Source organism: Lytechinus pictus, unplaced genomic scaffold (assembly GCF_037042905.1).
Source record: "Lytechinus pictus isolate F3 Inbred unplaced genomic scaffold, Lp3.0 scaffold_19, whole genome shotgun sequence".
In the NCBI taxonomy this organism is placed as follows: Eukaryota; Metazoa; Echinodermata; class Echinoidea; order Temnopleuroida; family Toxopneustidae; genus Lytechinus; species Lytechinus pictus.
The window spans coordinates 15,243,630-15,260,418 of record NW_026974140.1 but is presented as its reverse complement, the minus strand read 5'-3'; the positions used below and the strand labels follow the sequence as shown (position 1 = coordinate 15,260,418).

At 32.5% G+C, this 16,789-nt stretch overlaps 1 protein-coding gene across 1 annotated transcript in view; it reads left to right on the top strand.

Moving 5' to 3' along the window:
• LOC129260825 (integrin-linked protein kinase-like) overlaps window positions 1-16,789 on the top strand; it is a 24,202-nt gene extending 7,413 nt beyond the window's left edge. Inside the window, exons 2-11 of the mRNA XM_054898806.2 lie at window positions 32-197; window positions 1,130-1,225; window positions 1,875-1,971; window positions 2,711-2,788; window positions 4,678-4,763; window positions 5,601-5,832; window positions 8,470-8,591; window positions 9,707-9,806; window positions 10,338-10,468; window positions 11,010-16,789. Coding sequence (XP_054754781.2) covers window positions 32-197; window positions 1,130-1,225; window positions 1,875-1,971; window positions 2,711-2,788; window positions 4,678-4,763; window positions 5,601-5,832; window positions 8,470-8,591; window positions 9,707-9,806; window positions 10,338-10,468; window positions 11,010-11,159 — 1,258 coding nt within the window. The 3' untranslated portion in view covers window positions 11,160-16,789. The remainder of the gene's footprint in view (window positions 1-31; window positions 198-1,129; window positions 1,226-1,874; window positions 1,972-2,710; window positions 2,789-4,677; window positions 4,764-5,600; window positions 5,833-8,469; window positions 8,592-9,706; window positions 9,807-10,337; window positions 10,469-11,009) is intronic.

Here is a 16,789-nt window from a genome sequence, read left to right as displayed (position 1 = left end):
TCATTATTTGTGTTATTTCTTTTTCTTCCAGAGATGATCATGGATTCAGTCCAATGCATTGGGCATGTAAGGAGGGTCATACCAACATTGTTGATATGTTAATAGGACGAGGTGCTAAGATCAATGCCACCAATATGGGTGATGATACCGCCCTTCATTTAGCTGCTGCACATGGTCATAGGGACATCGTTCTCAAGGTAATGTTCATTAAAAAAAATAAAGCTGAATATATAGAAAACAATAAATTTATGAAGATACATCTCAGAGAATTATGTATTGATCAAATATGAGTTTATATTGAATTACCATTCTGATAATAAAAAAAACAACTTTATATTTACACTGTATTGTTGTTATTCTTGTACTTTCATGTATAGTGGTTAATATTGCTGATTTGTATTATTTTCATACATGTAATTTAATATGTTCTTGGCCCATGTCACAAGTCTGGCTGTAAAAGGTCGCCTAACCATTTTGTTGTCTTGTATTGTATGATATTTTCACTCTATGTTTCTGGTTGAAATAAATTGAAAATAGAATTGAAAAATTGATTGATACAGTGGTCTGGAAAATATTGTGAAATAGTCTGGCAGAGGTACATGTTAGATGTTCATTGATTCTATCTTACTCGATAGTCTAAATTTCCATCAACCTAATCATAAGAGAAGTATGTATTCTGGGATTGATGAAGAATGCCTTCCTCTAGCAGTAGAGTGAACAGGCAGGCAATGATTGAAAAGTTTAATGTTTTCCATGAAAGGAGTTATGTTCTTGATATCGATTCAAGAAATTCACTTCATTTTCCACTGGTGACTTTCATTCACAGGATACATGTTAGTGCAGCAGACCCCCCTCCTACTGTATCTGCATAAAGCAGAAAGCTTCTTATAAAAAAATATCATTCCATCTTCTAAGGACACAAGATTATGCAAGACTGTACCATTGACCGTAAAAGCTAATTCTAAATGTAAATTGCAAACCTTAATGTTTATAATTACTGCCATGATATTCGCCATAGGAGCCCTTGACCACTTGAACATGAAGAAACTTTACTGATGAATTAACAGGCATTATATTCCTGATAATGAAGTTGCAGTGATCATTTTTTTATATTGTTTAAATATCTCAGCTTATTCAGCACAGAGCAGATATCAACGCTATGAATGAACATGGGAACACACCTCTTCATTATGCTTGCTTTTGGAATTATGAACAGATTTGTGTGGTAAGCAATTATTACATATGTGTGTATGTGGAATTATGAACAGATTTGTGTGGTAAGCAATTACATGTATGTATGTGTCTTAAGAATTGTGCCCTCTACATAAAAAGAAATCTGCTTTTCAATTACGCATACACTGTAACTAACTGTAAGTCTTTGAAAAACTGTACTAAAACTTAAAATTGATTGTAAATATTCAAGTTCATAAAGCATATTTATTTTTTCTTCATGTTATAAGCACCTTGGCCCGTCTTAAAAGACTTAAGTCATATTAAAATTGTTATTAATCTACAATGACCATCTTTTAATAAGTACCCAATTTTGGATCAACTACATTATGAGTTTGATTTTAAATTTTTATTTTATCTATCGCAACTCTTTGTGTGAAGGAGCTCTGGCATGACATGGGCATTGCTCATGCATGATTACATTTTACGTAATAGCAAACTGCCATCTCTTGATGAAAATAAATCAAATTTCATTTATTTATTTATTCATTTGTTTATTTTGTTTGATTAATTTATTTTATTTAATATATTTTTTTTGGGGGGGGGGTACAGTATGCTTTTTAAGAATCGAGGAATACACTGTAGAAAATAAATAGAAGTAGATGTGATTGTACAGTACGTGTATGATTATCTTCATTGTTTAGGATCTGATCAATAATGGTGCTCTAGTTGCTCTTTCAAATAAAGATGACGATACACCATTGGACAAGTCCAAGGATGAAGTAGCAAGGATGTTACAAGGTAAAAAATCTCATTTAAAATCTCGAAAGAGAGAATGTGTGTAAAATGTAGTTGACATACATGTATGCGGCACTCCATCTCTTGACTAACTTTGAATTGAAAATCTATCTCTTGAGTGAAGAAAATTGATGTGTACAATACATGTAGAATGTAAGTTAATAACAGCTTTGAGTAATTGCAGCCGAATGTATTTTTATAAAAGTTGCACTATACAAATTTATGTTTTTTTATTATTAACTATTAAATCTTAATAAAAATCCTGTACAAACGGTCCAAAGACTGAAAAGAATAAATTCAATACTATCAGAAATATATCTAATAAATTACTTCTTAAAAATGAATATGAGAAAGAAAGAATAAAGACAAGTACAAATGTAAATTGGGTATTGTTAATAAAATATTTGAACATTTGGTACCATCAATCAATTTAGACCTAGAAACCCACAAAGTAATTACCAAGATTTTTTTTTAGACATACATGTTAAATTGTGTACTTTTGAGTTACATTGATATTTAATGCGCACAGGTATCTCACTCCTCCTTACTGTGATATTATAGGACAGCATTGGAATGTTTTTATTTAAAAAGACATCCATGACATGTACAATTTGTGAATTCTCCATGAAAGCTGTAGTTTTGCCTTTTGTACATTGACAAAATCATGCGTTTATTGTATATTATGTTATTTGTAGCATAATTGATTTATCTTGTCTATTTTCTCTTTTAATTCTTTAAACAGAAAAAGCATCAGCCATGGGCCAAGACTTGTCAAAAATACAGTACAGAAATAACTGGAGTGGTACAAAGACAAGAAGTCGTAAGTACACTATTCAGTCTTCTGCATAATTATGTCTAGTACATGTATGTCATGCAGTATGAATGCGTTTTAGAATTTTTGACTGGATAGTAATATGAAGATGCAAACATGTTTCATGCCAGATTGTATTTGTTCACTCCCTGTATGGCGAATACATTTATTCAATTCAGTTGAGAAAAAAATAAAATAAAGGGATACCCTTGCCTTATTCCTAGGGACTTTGGAAAAGTAAAAGTGCAGCCTTGCTTGTAACATGTAATGATGTTTGCATTTTGTGTGCACAACACCCTTTGTTCAGTAAACCAAAATAAATCCTGCCATTTATAGCTTATAATTTGAAAATTCCATTGCAACACATTTTTTTTAAATTTTGTGTACATGTACATACTGTACCTTTAGAATTCAGAAGTTGTGATCTTCTTCTGTACTCTACTAATATCAACATTTTCATGAAAATCAAGAAAGAAATAGTTATCAATTGATACATACTTGTACTTGAACATGTTAAAAAGTTAGGGTAACCAGACAGAACTACATTACGTGTCTTATTAAAACAATATCTTCTATTGACTGAACAAGGTTTTGTTGGTCGTTAAGCACACATTTAGTAGAACCAGATTTCAATCACTCTGACAAAAACAAGCGTCTCACTCATGAAGGAATCTAATTATGTTAGTAATTGTGAGTCATTATAGGAACACATGTTTTCTGAAGGAAAAGCCTTGACAGATATCACACTTAAAGTTCACATCAAGTGTTAGCTAGAAAGGAATCTTTATTCTGTTGTCCACTGGTACCAGGTGGTATTTGTGCATACACTGTACCCTTGGGCAATTAAAGAGTTCAGTAGTCACAAGGATAAAGAATCATATAAAAATATGTGTGAGAGATCATCTGATATTCCATACACGAATCTTTAACTTTTCCAAAACTTGATACAGGCTTGATACAAAGATGCGTTTGATGATATGATGTACATGTAGTTGGTACTAAGATAAGTTATGATGATGAATGTATTGTAATCATCATATGAAAATGATAAAAATAAGCATGATGATTTTATATTGTGTAACCATGTATGAGTCTTTGATATTAAAAATTCCCCTTTATATGGTTCTGCTATCACTGAAAAAAGCAGAGGTGTTTCTCCCTTTTCCTTTTTGAAGCTACATGTAGAGTCCTTTTAATAGGCGTAATGAGCCCAAAAAAAATTGAGGGGGCCAGTTATGGCATATCAAGCAAAATTTATAAAAAGTTGCAAGCAAGCGAAGTGAGCGAGCAAAAATGTCAAAATTTTTTTATACAAAATTCCAATTTTGATATAGATTTTGACATATTTAGAATATCATACCATGCTTCACCCTTCTCTCTTTCCTTTTTTTCCCTTTTCTCTTTTTTTTCTTGGTCAGGATGAAGCCCCTCTCCCCATCTGTTTGCCACTGTCTCTTTTCAATACATCAACCTATTTTCTTCTATTTATCTTCCTCCTTCCCTCAATCATCACATTTTTTAACTGTAAACTGTATACCTTTATATACTCTTCTCAATCAGAGCTGTGTATTATAATGCACCAAGCCCACACAAGCATCACACACACAAAGGTCAACTAATGAATTTCTACTGTGTATGTTGAGTACATGTAGATCACAATTTATTAGGTGTGTTGGAAAAATTAAAGATAGAATTGAAATTATTTTTTGACTGATTACTAGTGAAGGATAAGGAAAAAAGGTCCTTTTCCTTTTTGCATATGAATAGTGCTCTAAGGCAGGACAATAGCCTCGTGGCACAATTTCCACTCACCCTTGCACACATTAATCTTAGATTAGAATAATGATGCTTAAGTTTATCTGGCAGTACCTATTTTTTCAACCATTCGTAATTTTTAGGTGATGGAACCTTGTCGAGATTTGCTGGAATAGATCTGAAACATGTCAAGTTACAGAGCAAGATCAACAGTAGTCCTACTGGGGATGTAAGTACAGTATCCACAAGCCTCGGAAGACATTGTCTAAAGAACTGATTTCTTTTATTTCAAAACGTTTTGGAGATCAGTTTTCGGATACCTTTAGAGGTTCATTCAATATTCACAATCCTCAGACAGAGGTGTTCTCTAGGGAATTGATTACAAACACATGTATGAAGATCAAATATCGTGATGTGTTAGTATTCGTGTATCTATGGAGTCTTCATAACAGATATTGATTGTTGGAAGAACTGTTTGCCTGCTATTCAAGAAAACTATAATAAAAATATAAAATATTTTTTATGAAATATCTTGAAATTTTAGTTCAGTATTATTAGACTGTAAAGCTGTTCTAAAAAAAAAATTGTACTACTGATTATTTGTACTATCACAATTTCTTATAATCAATACAACTCTATTGACTAAATGGTTCTGTAAATTCTTATATGATCATTTTTAAAACTGGTATTTCCTTTTCTTTCTTTCTCTTACTTCACATTGTTCACCCATAAACCTACATTGTACTTCGATGTACATGTATTGAAATTATGTATTATTTTTTTGGTTCATAGACATGAATGAGTAATGATAGCATGGATTTGGGTTTCACTCAGATTATCTGTAGTGATAATAAACAATTTTTTAGATTGTAATTTTTTTGTGCGTATCACTTAGTGTAACTATTTCTCTATGCACTTCTGAACAAAAGAGGAAACAAAAAAATGAGAATGCATGTATATTCCATGTAATCTTAGTCTTTCAAAGCTGAAATTCTCCTGATTGACGCATGCACAAAGGAAGTCAGAGGTTATGACCTCTTCTTTATTTCTTTTATCTAATGACTAGATGTGGAAGGGTATATGGCAAGGGACTGCTGTCATGGCTAAGGTGCTGAAGGTCAGTAACGTGACATCTCGTATCTCAAGAGAGTTTGGTGAAGAGTTCCCACGGCTACGTATCTTCTCACATCCAAACATACACCCAGTGTTGGGATGTGTCAACCAGCCACCAAACCTTGTTGTGTTGAGTGAGACTCTACAGCATGGATCTCTCTTTCATGTTCTACATGAAGCTTCAGGTAAGTTGGTGTGTTGGTATGGTGAGGTGCCCCATTCCTGAGCACTATCCTAAAAAAAAATGAGGTATCCATACAGTAAATGGGTATGTTATATGAACTTTGTTGTTTTTTTTCATTCCCAAAATGACTTTGCTACCATTTCTTGTAAAAATGTTATATTTCTGCTCTAATTTTAATTATATTCTTGGCACACTTATTATTCAGAACATTAATAAATGACACATTTCTGGAAAGTTTAAGAAATTATATTCAATATTGAATCAAGTTTTGAGTGTGCATTATATAAGGACCCTCTTCCATGTTTCACATATTGATAAAATATTTTAGCTTTGATATATTCGACATCAAATAATCAATATCTTGCTTAAGCATATTTTACTTGATCAGTCAACAATTTATAATCATGAATGTATGTTCTTGTAATACATACATATTGATTCATTTAAATTTTTATACACATTAAAGGACAAGTCCACTGCAACAGAAAATTGATTTGAATAAAAGGAGAAAAATCAAACAAGCATAACACTGAAAATTTCATCAAAATCGGATGTAAAATAATAAAGTTATGACATTTTAAAGTTTCGCTTAATTTCACAAAACAGTTATATGCACATCCTGGTCTGTATGCAAATTAGGAGACTGATGACATCATCCACTCACTATTTCTTTTGTATTTTATTACATGAAATATGAAATATTCTAATTTTCTCTTCATTGCCAAGAGAAACAACAAATAATTCCTCCCTGAACATGTGGAATTAACATTGTTTAAAGGAGAATGAAACCCTTGAAACTAGCTGAATCCATATCAAAGAGAAAAATAAGAGAAACATATTGTTGAAAGTTTGAGGAAGATTGAATGAATAATAAGAAAGTTATGAGCATTTGAATATTGAGATCACTAGTGCCATGTAGATCCTCCCATCGGCAATGCGACCAAGATCTGTGATATCACACACGTACAACTCCCTCATTACTTTAGTACTTATTTCACTTATATTCTCACTTTTATAGAGTCTATCACAATGTTAGGTGTTTTCTTTATGAGATGACAAGTACAGAGGTTTCACAACATTATATCATTGATGAATCGTTTGTCATATGATTAGAATGAGCAAAAAGAGATGTTTTGGGGTATATTTTCAGTGTCCGAATGGGAGAGTTGTACGTGTGTGACATCACAGATCTTGGTCGCATTGCCAATGGGAGGATCTCCATAGCATTAGTGATCTCGACATTCAAATGCTCATAACTCTTTTATTGCTAGTCCTATTTTACTCAAAGTTTTGTTGATCTTATTCTTTGATTTTTCTGCTTTCACAAAAGCTAACTTGCTCCAAGAGTTTCATTCTCCTTTAATACTATATGGTTCAGTCAGGTTGGTCCTTATTGTCAAATCTGTAAAAAATGAAATATTGTATAATTCAAACAATAAAAAACAAAAGAAATAGTGAGTGAGGGACATCATCGACTATCTCATTTGCATGTCACTCAGTTGTGCATATCACTGTTTTGTGAAAAATAATAGAAACTTTAAAATGTCGTAACTTTCTTATTTTACATCCGATTTTGATGAAATTTTCAGTGTTGTGCTAGTTTGATTTTTCTCTATTTTTTTAAATCAACATTTTTTCGGGGTGGACTTGACCTTTAATAAAAAGTATAGATCTAGTTCTTTTGCATCATTTGTGTAAATTGCAATTGAAATGCTAAAATTTATTCAAGTCAACATTCGTAGTTAGCTTTTTGGATGATTCATTTGTTAAGCTTTTCCTTTTCCTGTAATTGGTTTTGGTTGTAGAGTTACATAGCAGGGTTTCTTTCATTCAGCACCACTGTAACCCCTATGCCTTTAGAACCTAACAATAGGAAACCTGTAAATAAATATCATGAGAATGAATAGTAAGAAGCTGCAAATTTCCCCTTATGTTAACATGTATCTATTTTAGATTTCATTTAATTATTTGTGTGTAGCAGGTGGGGGAGGGGGGGGGGGTCTGTGTGATAAGAAACGAACAAGGACACAATGTTGAAAAGGAATAGTTGGGATGTTTTCAAAGACTAAATTGAAATGCCCTTGGGTTTATACTTATTGAATGTTTTCTTCAATGGGGTTTTAAACTGTAGTCTGAGCTCCTAACTTTGACGTTTCTTGTCTTCATATTATTCAAAAACTCATTTGATTGCTTCCATGTGCACAACATAGGGTAGAATACAATGACCATACATATCAGAATGACAGGTTTATTTATTTCTTTTTAACAGCTTTTCTAGCCTGTTCACCTTGTCTGATTTTAGCTATTTCTTTACATTTGATAATGTCCCCATTAATCTTAGAATGGATAGGTAGTTGAATATACAGTATTATGAATATCTCTCTTCTCTTCAAGCCACCCTTGTTTATAATCTACATGCAGCTGAGTTCAGATAGAAAAAAAAATGATTGAAAATGTGTGATGTTGTAGAATCCACAAATCTCTAATTTGGAATCATTGGATTATTCTAATCATCTAGATTGTTACGTATTGAAGAAAAAGGCTGAATGTAGTACTTATATTGTTTTAAAGCCATGTATATATATATTAAAATATAAACAATTTATGGCTTCTTTTTGTATATTTTATATATTTGCAGGTATTGTTGTTGATCATGGTCAGATGGTAAGCTTTGCATTAGACATTGCGAGAGGTATGTCTTTCTTACATGCTATGGATCCCCTCATCCCAAGGTATTATCTCAACAGTAAAAATATCATGGTAAGATATTCAATTAATTCACTAGTTTTAGAACTTTGGTTTATCCTTTTTTGGGGGGTCAATATTTTGTGATATCAAGTTTGATATTGGTCAGGGTTCCCAGTCCATCAGGGAAACTTATTTTACTTTTTTCCAGTCAGGGAAAATCAGGGAATTTGATAAAAGAAATACCTCAAATCAGGGGAAAATGCCTCAAATGAGGGAAAAATCAGGGTCTTTTGATCAGCCTCAAAGTAGAAAGCACAGTAGTCAGTCAGACTATGTTATATTTTGTTGCATATCAAAACAACATCCATTGAATGACTGGTTATGGTGGTACTAATTAGTTTTACATTATTGTTTTTATACTGAAAATACATGTAATTCACTGCAACAACTTAAAAAACATGCAAAACTGGAAATGGGTTTGAATAATTATCAGGGAATTTTAAACTTCATCAGGGAAAAATCAGGGAATTTTGTTCTCTTGAAAAGCTTGGAACCCTGTTGGTGCTTGTGCTGGTATTGGAAGCACACTTCAGATTGATCTCTCTGGTTTAACACTTAATATGAGTTTAGCAAAATGATCCAAATAACAACACCTAGTACAGTTCATCCCAGGACTAGCTTTAAAAATCAGTCAACGCCAACACCAGAAGTTGACACCAAACTTGAAATCACCCAATCTTTCATTTTTTTTTACCATCTCATTTTTCTTCCCATTCTTTATTTTATATGAATTTGATTGCAATATTATTCTCCATGAAATCAGTTTTATTGGTTGTCTTTTTATGAATCTAGTATTGTGCATGCATTACATAGTTTTCTACTTTTGGCATGTACTCCTGTCAGTCCTCTTTATCTAGTTTGAAGAATTTAAGTCAAATGAAATGAGACAGTGGAAATGAACTTCTCTTCTTCATATTAATCTGTTTGAACCTGCCTTATGCTCTGTATTATGGTCAATCATCATTAGTAAGAAGAATTACTTATACATAAAAGTGTGCAAACCCCCCTTTGCTCATTGGCACATACTTATCTACCAGAATGACCCTCATTTTAGAGAGATTTTTATAGAGTTTCTTGCTTCAAAAATGCTGACACTTGTTGATGTATTTGTTGGTTTGTTATTGTAGATTGATGAGGAGCTGACAGCTAAGATCAACATGGGTGATACAAGGTTCTCCTTTCAGAACAGAGCTAAACTCTTCAATCCTGCCTGGATGGCACCAGAAGGTATGTACACTCCTCACAATCTGGGGAGAGTTTCATGAAAAGTTTCATCAGCCATCTTCACTTGCAGATGTTATATGCTACAGCAAATTCTTGCATGTGATTGGATGAGAGCATATTAGTCAGTGTAAAATCACTGACAAAACTTTTCATGAAATGCACCCCAGATCTTTCAGACACAGATCGACTGACTTTGGCTTGCCATGCCACAAGTTGCTCTCTATCTTGTGCTCAAGGTTATCTGATGGGTAAAAGATGTGAATTGCTGTTAAAAGAAAATGAGGAAAGCTTGGAATTCAATTTGGTTAAATACCCATAACTTGAATAAAAACAGAGTTGGTTATAACACTAGGAACATGAAATTCCATGATTTCTTAATGATTTGTTAAAAAAAAATTATGTCCATTTATCAAAGTAATAGATTCTTTCTAATACAATGTAATTGGAAATGAAAAGAAACATTACAGACTTAACTCAGCCCTGGTAAGAATAAGGACTTACATTCTTTCTATGTATAATTCATTGTTTCTTCAGCCTTACAGAGGAGCCCTGAAGATATGAACTCTCGTTCTGCTGATATGTGGAGCTTTGCTATCTTGATTTGGGAGCTTGTTACTAGGGAAGTACCATTCGCTGGTATGTCATCTATGGAAGTAGGCATGAAGGTAAGGGATACCATGTCTTGTTATGATTTGAAAGATGGAAGAAGGGGGCGGGGGACAGTATTGGATGACTTGTTACAAAAGCAGAGGATTGAATTTGTACACAGGATGGAATTTTGCTTTCGCTTTATATCCCTGAAACATGGAAGTTTAGAATTAGTGCTCAAGTACAGGTACTTCTAGATTAGTTAGATTTCTTGGGACTAAAAAAAATCTGTTTTTCTTATGGAAATTGGACATACTGTATGATAGGTGAATGGTACATGTCTTGTATAATCTGCTATATAAAATTGCTTTGACTGTGGCAATTATTTGATTTCTGCATCTTCTCTCTCTCTCTGCTAACATTTCTATTTCTTTTCATTTATTCTTTTAAACAGTAATCTATGATTCTGTAAAGAATATCTCGTATACTAAGAAATTTTATGAATTTGATTAAAGAAAGATATGATTGGGTAAGATGATATTGATATAAATTCTTTCAGTTCATATACATCTATTAGCCGTTTCACCTTGAAATTCTTCAACCATTGTTCCTTTCCAGATTGTTGGAGAAGGTCTAAGGATTGATATCCCTCCAGGGACGTCACCTCACATGAGCAAACTCATCAAGATATGTATGAACGAAGACTCTACCAAACGACCTAGGTTTGACATGATCATGCCCATCTTGGAAAGGATGCGGCCTGTCTAGGATCATGGCCATACTGGCGCCCAAGGCCCACCCCCTGCCCTACTACTTGCCGGGTTCTGGTGATTGATTGCTGCTCGACGCCACCCCTTTCCACCAAGCAAGCTGCTCCTATGGGGTGATGATGATAAAGGGTGCTATTCCCTTTCTGTAAAGGTATATCGTTAGATAAGGTTCAGGATGGTTAGATTCACTTTAGTAAACCCCTTCTTAATGGGACGCTCCTATCTAGGGTTTAGATAGCCAGATAGATTAACTAAATCCAGCTATATAGCAGGTGTTGCAAACAAATATTTGCAATCAATTGCAAATATCAGGTGCAAATTTACAAGTGATAGATCAATTTAAATACAGAAGCAAATCAATGTATACTTGTTTATGCAAGAAGCAGACCACCCATCAATTGCAAATTTGCAATAAAATGTTTGATTTTCAATTGATTTGGTGACCTGAAATTGGCTTGCATTCAATTGCAAGTTTCTTGCAACACCCCATTAGAGATGGATCTAGACAGAAGAGTTAGAACATGATTTGACTTTCAAATGTAAAGTAAGTTGTCACATGGTTTCTTCATAGAGGAAGATTTGTTCAAAACACCATACCACCGGTATCTTTAATAGGGGTTTGGGAAAACAGAACGAAATAGCATTTCAATTATGAAGACCAAGAAATTAAGCTAGACAAGGAACTGTTCAGCATTATATGGAAATTAGGTTTAGTGTAAATGGATATTTGCCTGTGATTTCATACTTTCCTTCGAAAATGGAATTCCTTCTAGAGGCCGACAATCCTTACGTTTTGTAACAAAGCACAGTGGTTGAAATTCGCATATAGTTTAAGACAAGGGTTGGTCAGTGATATTAAGAAAGCATTATGTGACACAATTGTGTCATACATTGTATCTTCCATTAAACAAAGCAAGTATAATTTGGTAGATCTTCCAATACACTACATAAATTGTTTATTGATTACGTTAACAATTAATTTCATTGTTTTCCATGAACCACAAAACCTCACAATTTATTTTTATGCAATTATTGTAGATATTTATTTCCCTGTTTCCTACTATTTTGGTCTTTTTGTGTAATGATGCATGAAAAATGACTGCCTTGAGCATATATTTCTGATATATTTCTATTTTCAATTATGAATATTCTCACAATGGAATGTGAATAAATAGTGATTAGTGTTTATATTTTTAGGAAAATGATGAGTGAATGCTTATGAGCCTTGAATCATTTAAATAAATTCACTAAAATTTACATGTTCTATCTTCATATGGAAATGTATTTAAATCAAATTACTAAGAAAGCTTAGAAAATTTCTGTTGACAGGAAACCCCAATTGCATGCTTGTCATTGTTGGATGACATAAAGGAATATGAATTGAGATGTAGAGTAATTCAAGGAATGAAATGTTGGGACTGAATAATAATTAAGATTGAATGTATTTAAAATGAATGCATGTAAAAATGTTGTCCATATCGGTGAGACAATTTAATATATTGTGATTGAAGTAAAGTGTCACTTACGGTATGTCAGGAAAACAAGTTTTCAAGTGGTTAGTCTTTGTAGTATCAGATGTCAGATGTGCTCACCCAAGAAAATTGATTTAGTGGGTAAAGGAATAGATTAAGAATAGATCTCTAAATATTTACACAGTACACATGTAAAAACCATGTGCTTTTGAAATAGGAATAAATAAATTTGATATATAAAGTTGCCCCAATAGGTCTTATACAGGCACAGTTGGTTGCAATAACTAACAGTCAAATTTAAAGTTATTTGTAGAAACCCCTGAATGTATGTATGTCCGGCCTGCAGAAACAAAGAGGCAAAAGCTCGCAAGGTAAAAACTATTATGATTGTGAAAAGATGAAAATTTGTTTTAATCAGGGGAGCGTGTCATCAATATTTTTGTCCCACAAGCTGTCGGATCTGACAATTTTCCTTGGTATTGATTGGCTGAGAAGCACTGTTAATATGGAAACTGTAAATGGGACTTGCCTGATAAAGCATCAAAGAAGTCCTTTCATGAAACACTACCCAGATGAATCTTTTTACGGATTGTCAGCCATTTAGGGGAACCCATTCTTCAGGTTTTGCATTTCAAGTGTGGAATTATATTTAAATGCAAGTCCTTGTGCAAGAGACAGACTCACATTCATTGGTCACATGTGATGTTATATGGTGCTATTATTTAATTGTTGATCGAGTGTGTTGAAATGATGCAAACAGAATGAAAACAATGGGATTTCAGAAATAAAGGAATCACATATCATTTTATATCAGAGGGATGCCGCTTATCAGGCATGAGCAGTATATTTTCATCCATTGAAAGCCCTTTTCTTGTGTACAAAAAGGTTCAATCCGCTTGATTTTCAGGACTTATCAGTTGTAAGTGACGTAATTGCTGATATTGGTTTATTGATGGATACTGTAAATATACTAAATCTGTGGTCTTTCAATGAGCTTTTTATCATTTATACACATTCATTTCATAGGAAAAATGTATTTCTTTCTTTGCAAATGTATGAATGAAAATTGTGAAACCATCAAATTTTTATTAGTTTCTGAGACACAAACAAAGTAATTCTTGTGTGAAGGGTACCTGCCTACATTTCCAGATTTCAAATGAATTCATGTGTTATGTGAGCATTACACTGATAGGTTACGCAGGAATTGTAAAAGCAAGGCGTTTATCTACATTTGCCACTCTCGACCCAGGTGTAGTAAATGGGTACCCGGTAGGAAGGAATTCCTTGAATGCTCGAGCGCCCGATCAGGGTAGCCGTGCTAAAACCAGGGTAATAGTATGCAGCGCTTTGAAACATTAAGCTCTATAAATATGTTGTTATTAAAGGCCCTTTTTAAAAAGAAAGTTTGTTTCCTTCAGTAAAAATCAATGGGATATTTTTCCATCAGTTTCCCTCATCACAGCTTGCCATTTATCACTTGATTATTGTATTTCTCTACCTAATGTTTACAATGTAAGTGATCATGTAATCTTTATTTAGGGCATACATTCTTGTTATGGATATCAACTTTGTTAATTAAGCCACAAATATATTTATTTGTAATTTTGTGCCAAATTTTAATAGTTCATCTTATTGTACCCATCTTCCTCCACTGTACAACTCAATGTTTAATGTCTTCTTTTTTAATGCCGAGTTTAGATTACAAAATAACTCTTTTGTATCAAATCTTCACTTTGTGCCTAATGTAATTCTTCATGTTTGTAACCATATTTCACTATTTCACTCTAGTGAAGATTTTTTAAATATTGAATACAGTCTTGTGTCAACTTTTCCCTAGGTGTTCCCTATCCTTAATCTAATGCTAGGTAGTTCAGTGGTTTTCATATATATAAACCATGATAGTGATGTACATGTACATGTGCTATGAACAAGGGTGGTGCCTCAGGTGGGGGGTAGGGGCCATCTCCCTTCTGATTTTTGAAATAGTGAAGAAAAAAAAGAAGAGAGAGAGAAGGGAAGGAAGAAGAAAGAACAATATAAAAAAGAGCTCTTGGAAATGTGACTCTTAAAAACCCCTATTTATGATTTTTTTTTTAATGGTCACCCTGGTCAAATACATGTAACCTGGTGCTACCCCCAGCTATAAACATTTTAATATGAATCATTAATTCATTCATATACTGTGCTTTACTCGCTGCCAATTTTCATCAGCAATATACCATTCGTTATTTCTGTAACATCATTCTTTATTTCGTAGTATATAGATATTATATGTCCAATAAAAAAAATGTCTTGTTTAGAAAGATATTTATACAGTATATTAGATTTATACTGCAATTTAGTTGACCAGTGTAGAATTACAGAAATCAGATTTTTCTGAATTATGCTGTGATGTAAGTAATTTTACACTCCTTATACATATTTTATGAAGCCAACAGTGAACAAGCTTTTTCTTACATAGCACCTTCTCTTTGGAATAATTTGCCATTAAATGAAAAGATATAATTCTTAGAGACTCTCAAATCTAAACTGAAATCTTTTTTTCTAACATTATTAGGTTCCTGGCCTTTTGACACTTATCTAAACTTTATTCTTTATATTTTCTTGTGCGTCTAGGCATAGAATATATCGACATAGATGGCGCTATATATGATTATTATCATCATCAGTCAAGCAGTAGATGATTCAATTGTAATATAGTAAGGCAAATATATTTCAAAACTGAATATGTCTATGTATAATGTAATGCTATTAATGATGAATGTTTGTATATTGTCTAAATTCTAAACCCAACTACGTGACGACAAATTTTTTATTTTTTTTATTTAATGCATCTCTTGATACCAGGAACCATTGAGGTAAACTTCCGTGCAGGAACAATCATCAATATCGTATGTAAATTTATACTATGATAAAAATAAAAAAAAACCTTCTTTTGCAAAGTCCTTCAATAATGAATAAATCTTTATACACATTTTGTCTTTTGCTCTGTATAAACGTGCCTCATTTTGCTGGTTCGAAATCCGAGATTGTTCATTATTTTATGACCTATAACCTTTTTTCAGGGGGTAACCTATGAAGTTATATAGATGGCATTGAAATATTTATATTTATAGTGAGAAAAGTATATTAATAATGCTTTCTTCTATAAAATGATAAATAAATTTAAAAACTTTCAGCAAACCTGCCAAATGAATGCTTTGTTCTGTATAAAGCTTGGCGATTTCTATTTATTGATTCCATGTACCTTTCCTTTTGTTGTCATGTATATAATTGTTTATGTTGCTTTTCATTTTGTGTTTGTCTATTTTATTTACCAGTGTATAGTGTATTTTTAGATGCACATTTATATTTGCATATTTATTTATAAGAACCACCATCTTCACTGCTTAATATTTCATGATAAGTGAATCAACAATCGTTGCTGTTAACCATTATGTGAAACTTAAAGGTTCTTTGTACCTTTACAATTGTTTCAAAGTATTTTAAATGGCGAAAATTATATTGTATAATCAGATATTCTGTTTGGTATCAGTTACAGTTTTCCAGGTTTATGAAATAGAGTTTGGTAACTTGAGGCCTTTATAATGTAATAAAAAATTATTTGTTTATGCACAAGTTCATTTACATCATTTGATTGAAGGGATACTTTTCAAAGATTCACGAGAAGTATATAAATATATTTTTCATTTTTGTTTTTAAGTGCAGATTTACTTGATTATTTTTTATGGACTCAGGGGAAATTTACAAATAAAACCAACAATAAATATAAATTGCAAACACAAATGTAAATTAAAATTGGCCATTGCTTGATCTCTTCTTTTGTTGACTAAGCCAAGAATGAGAAATGCCCAATCGAAAAAGACGTTGTTTGAAAGTAAAAATGAAAAATCACCATGCCTTATTTAATCATTTGTGTGATATTGAATAAGCCATTTTGAAAATGGTCATTCAGTTATTCCCAATGACAAGAAAGCATTTGTTGGTGGTTTATAATGCCTTACAAAGTTGATTTAAATCCTTTTGCAAGCATTTTAAGAGCTGTGTGCTCGATATATCATGTAGATAAATTTTGTATGTTGTATACCCCATCCATTAGCATGATGGTTTGGATATGAGGATAGATTAAAATTAGTTTTCTTGCTTTTATACAATA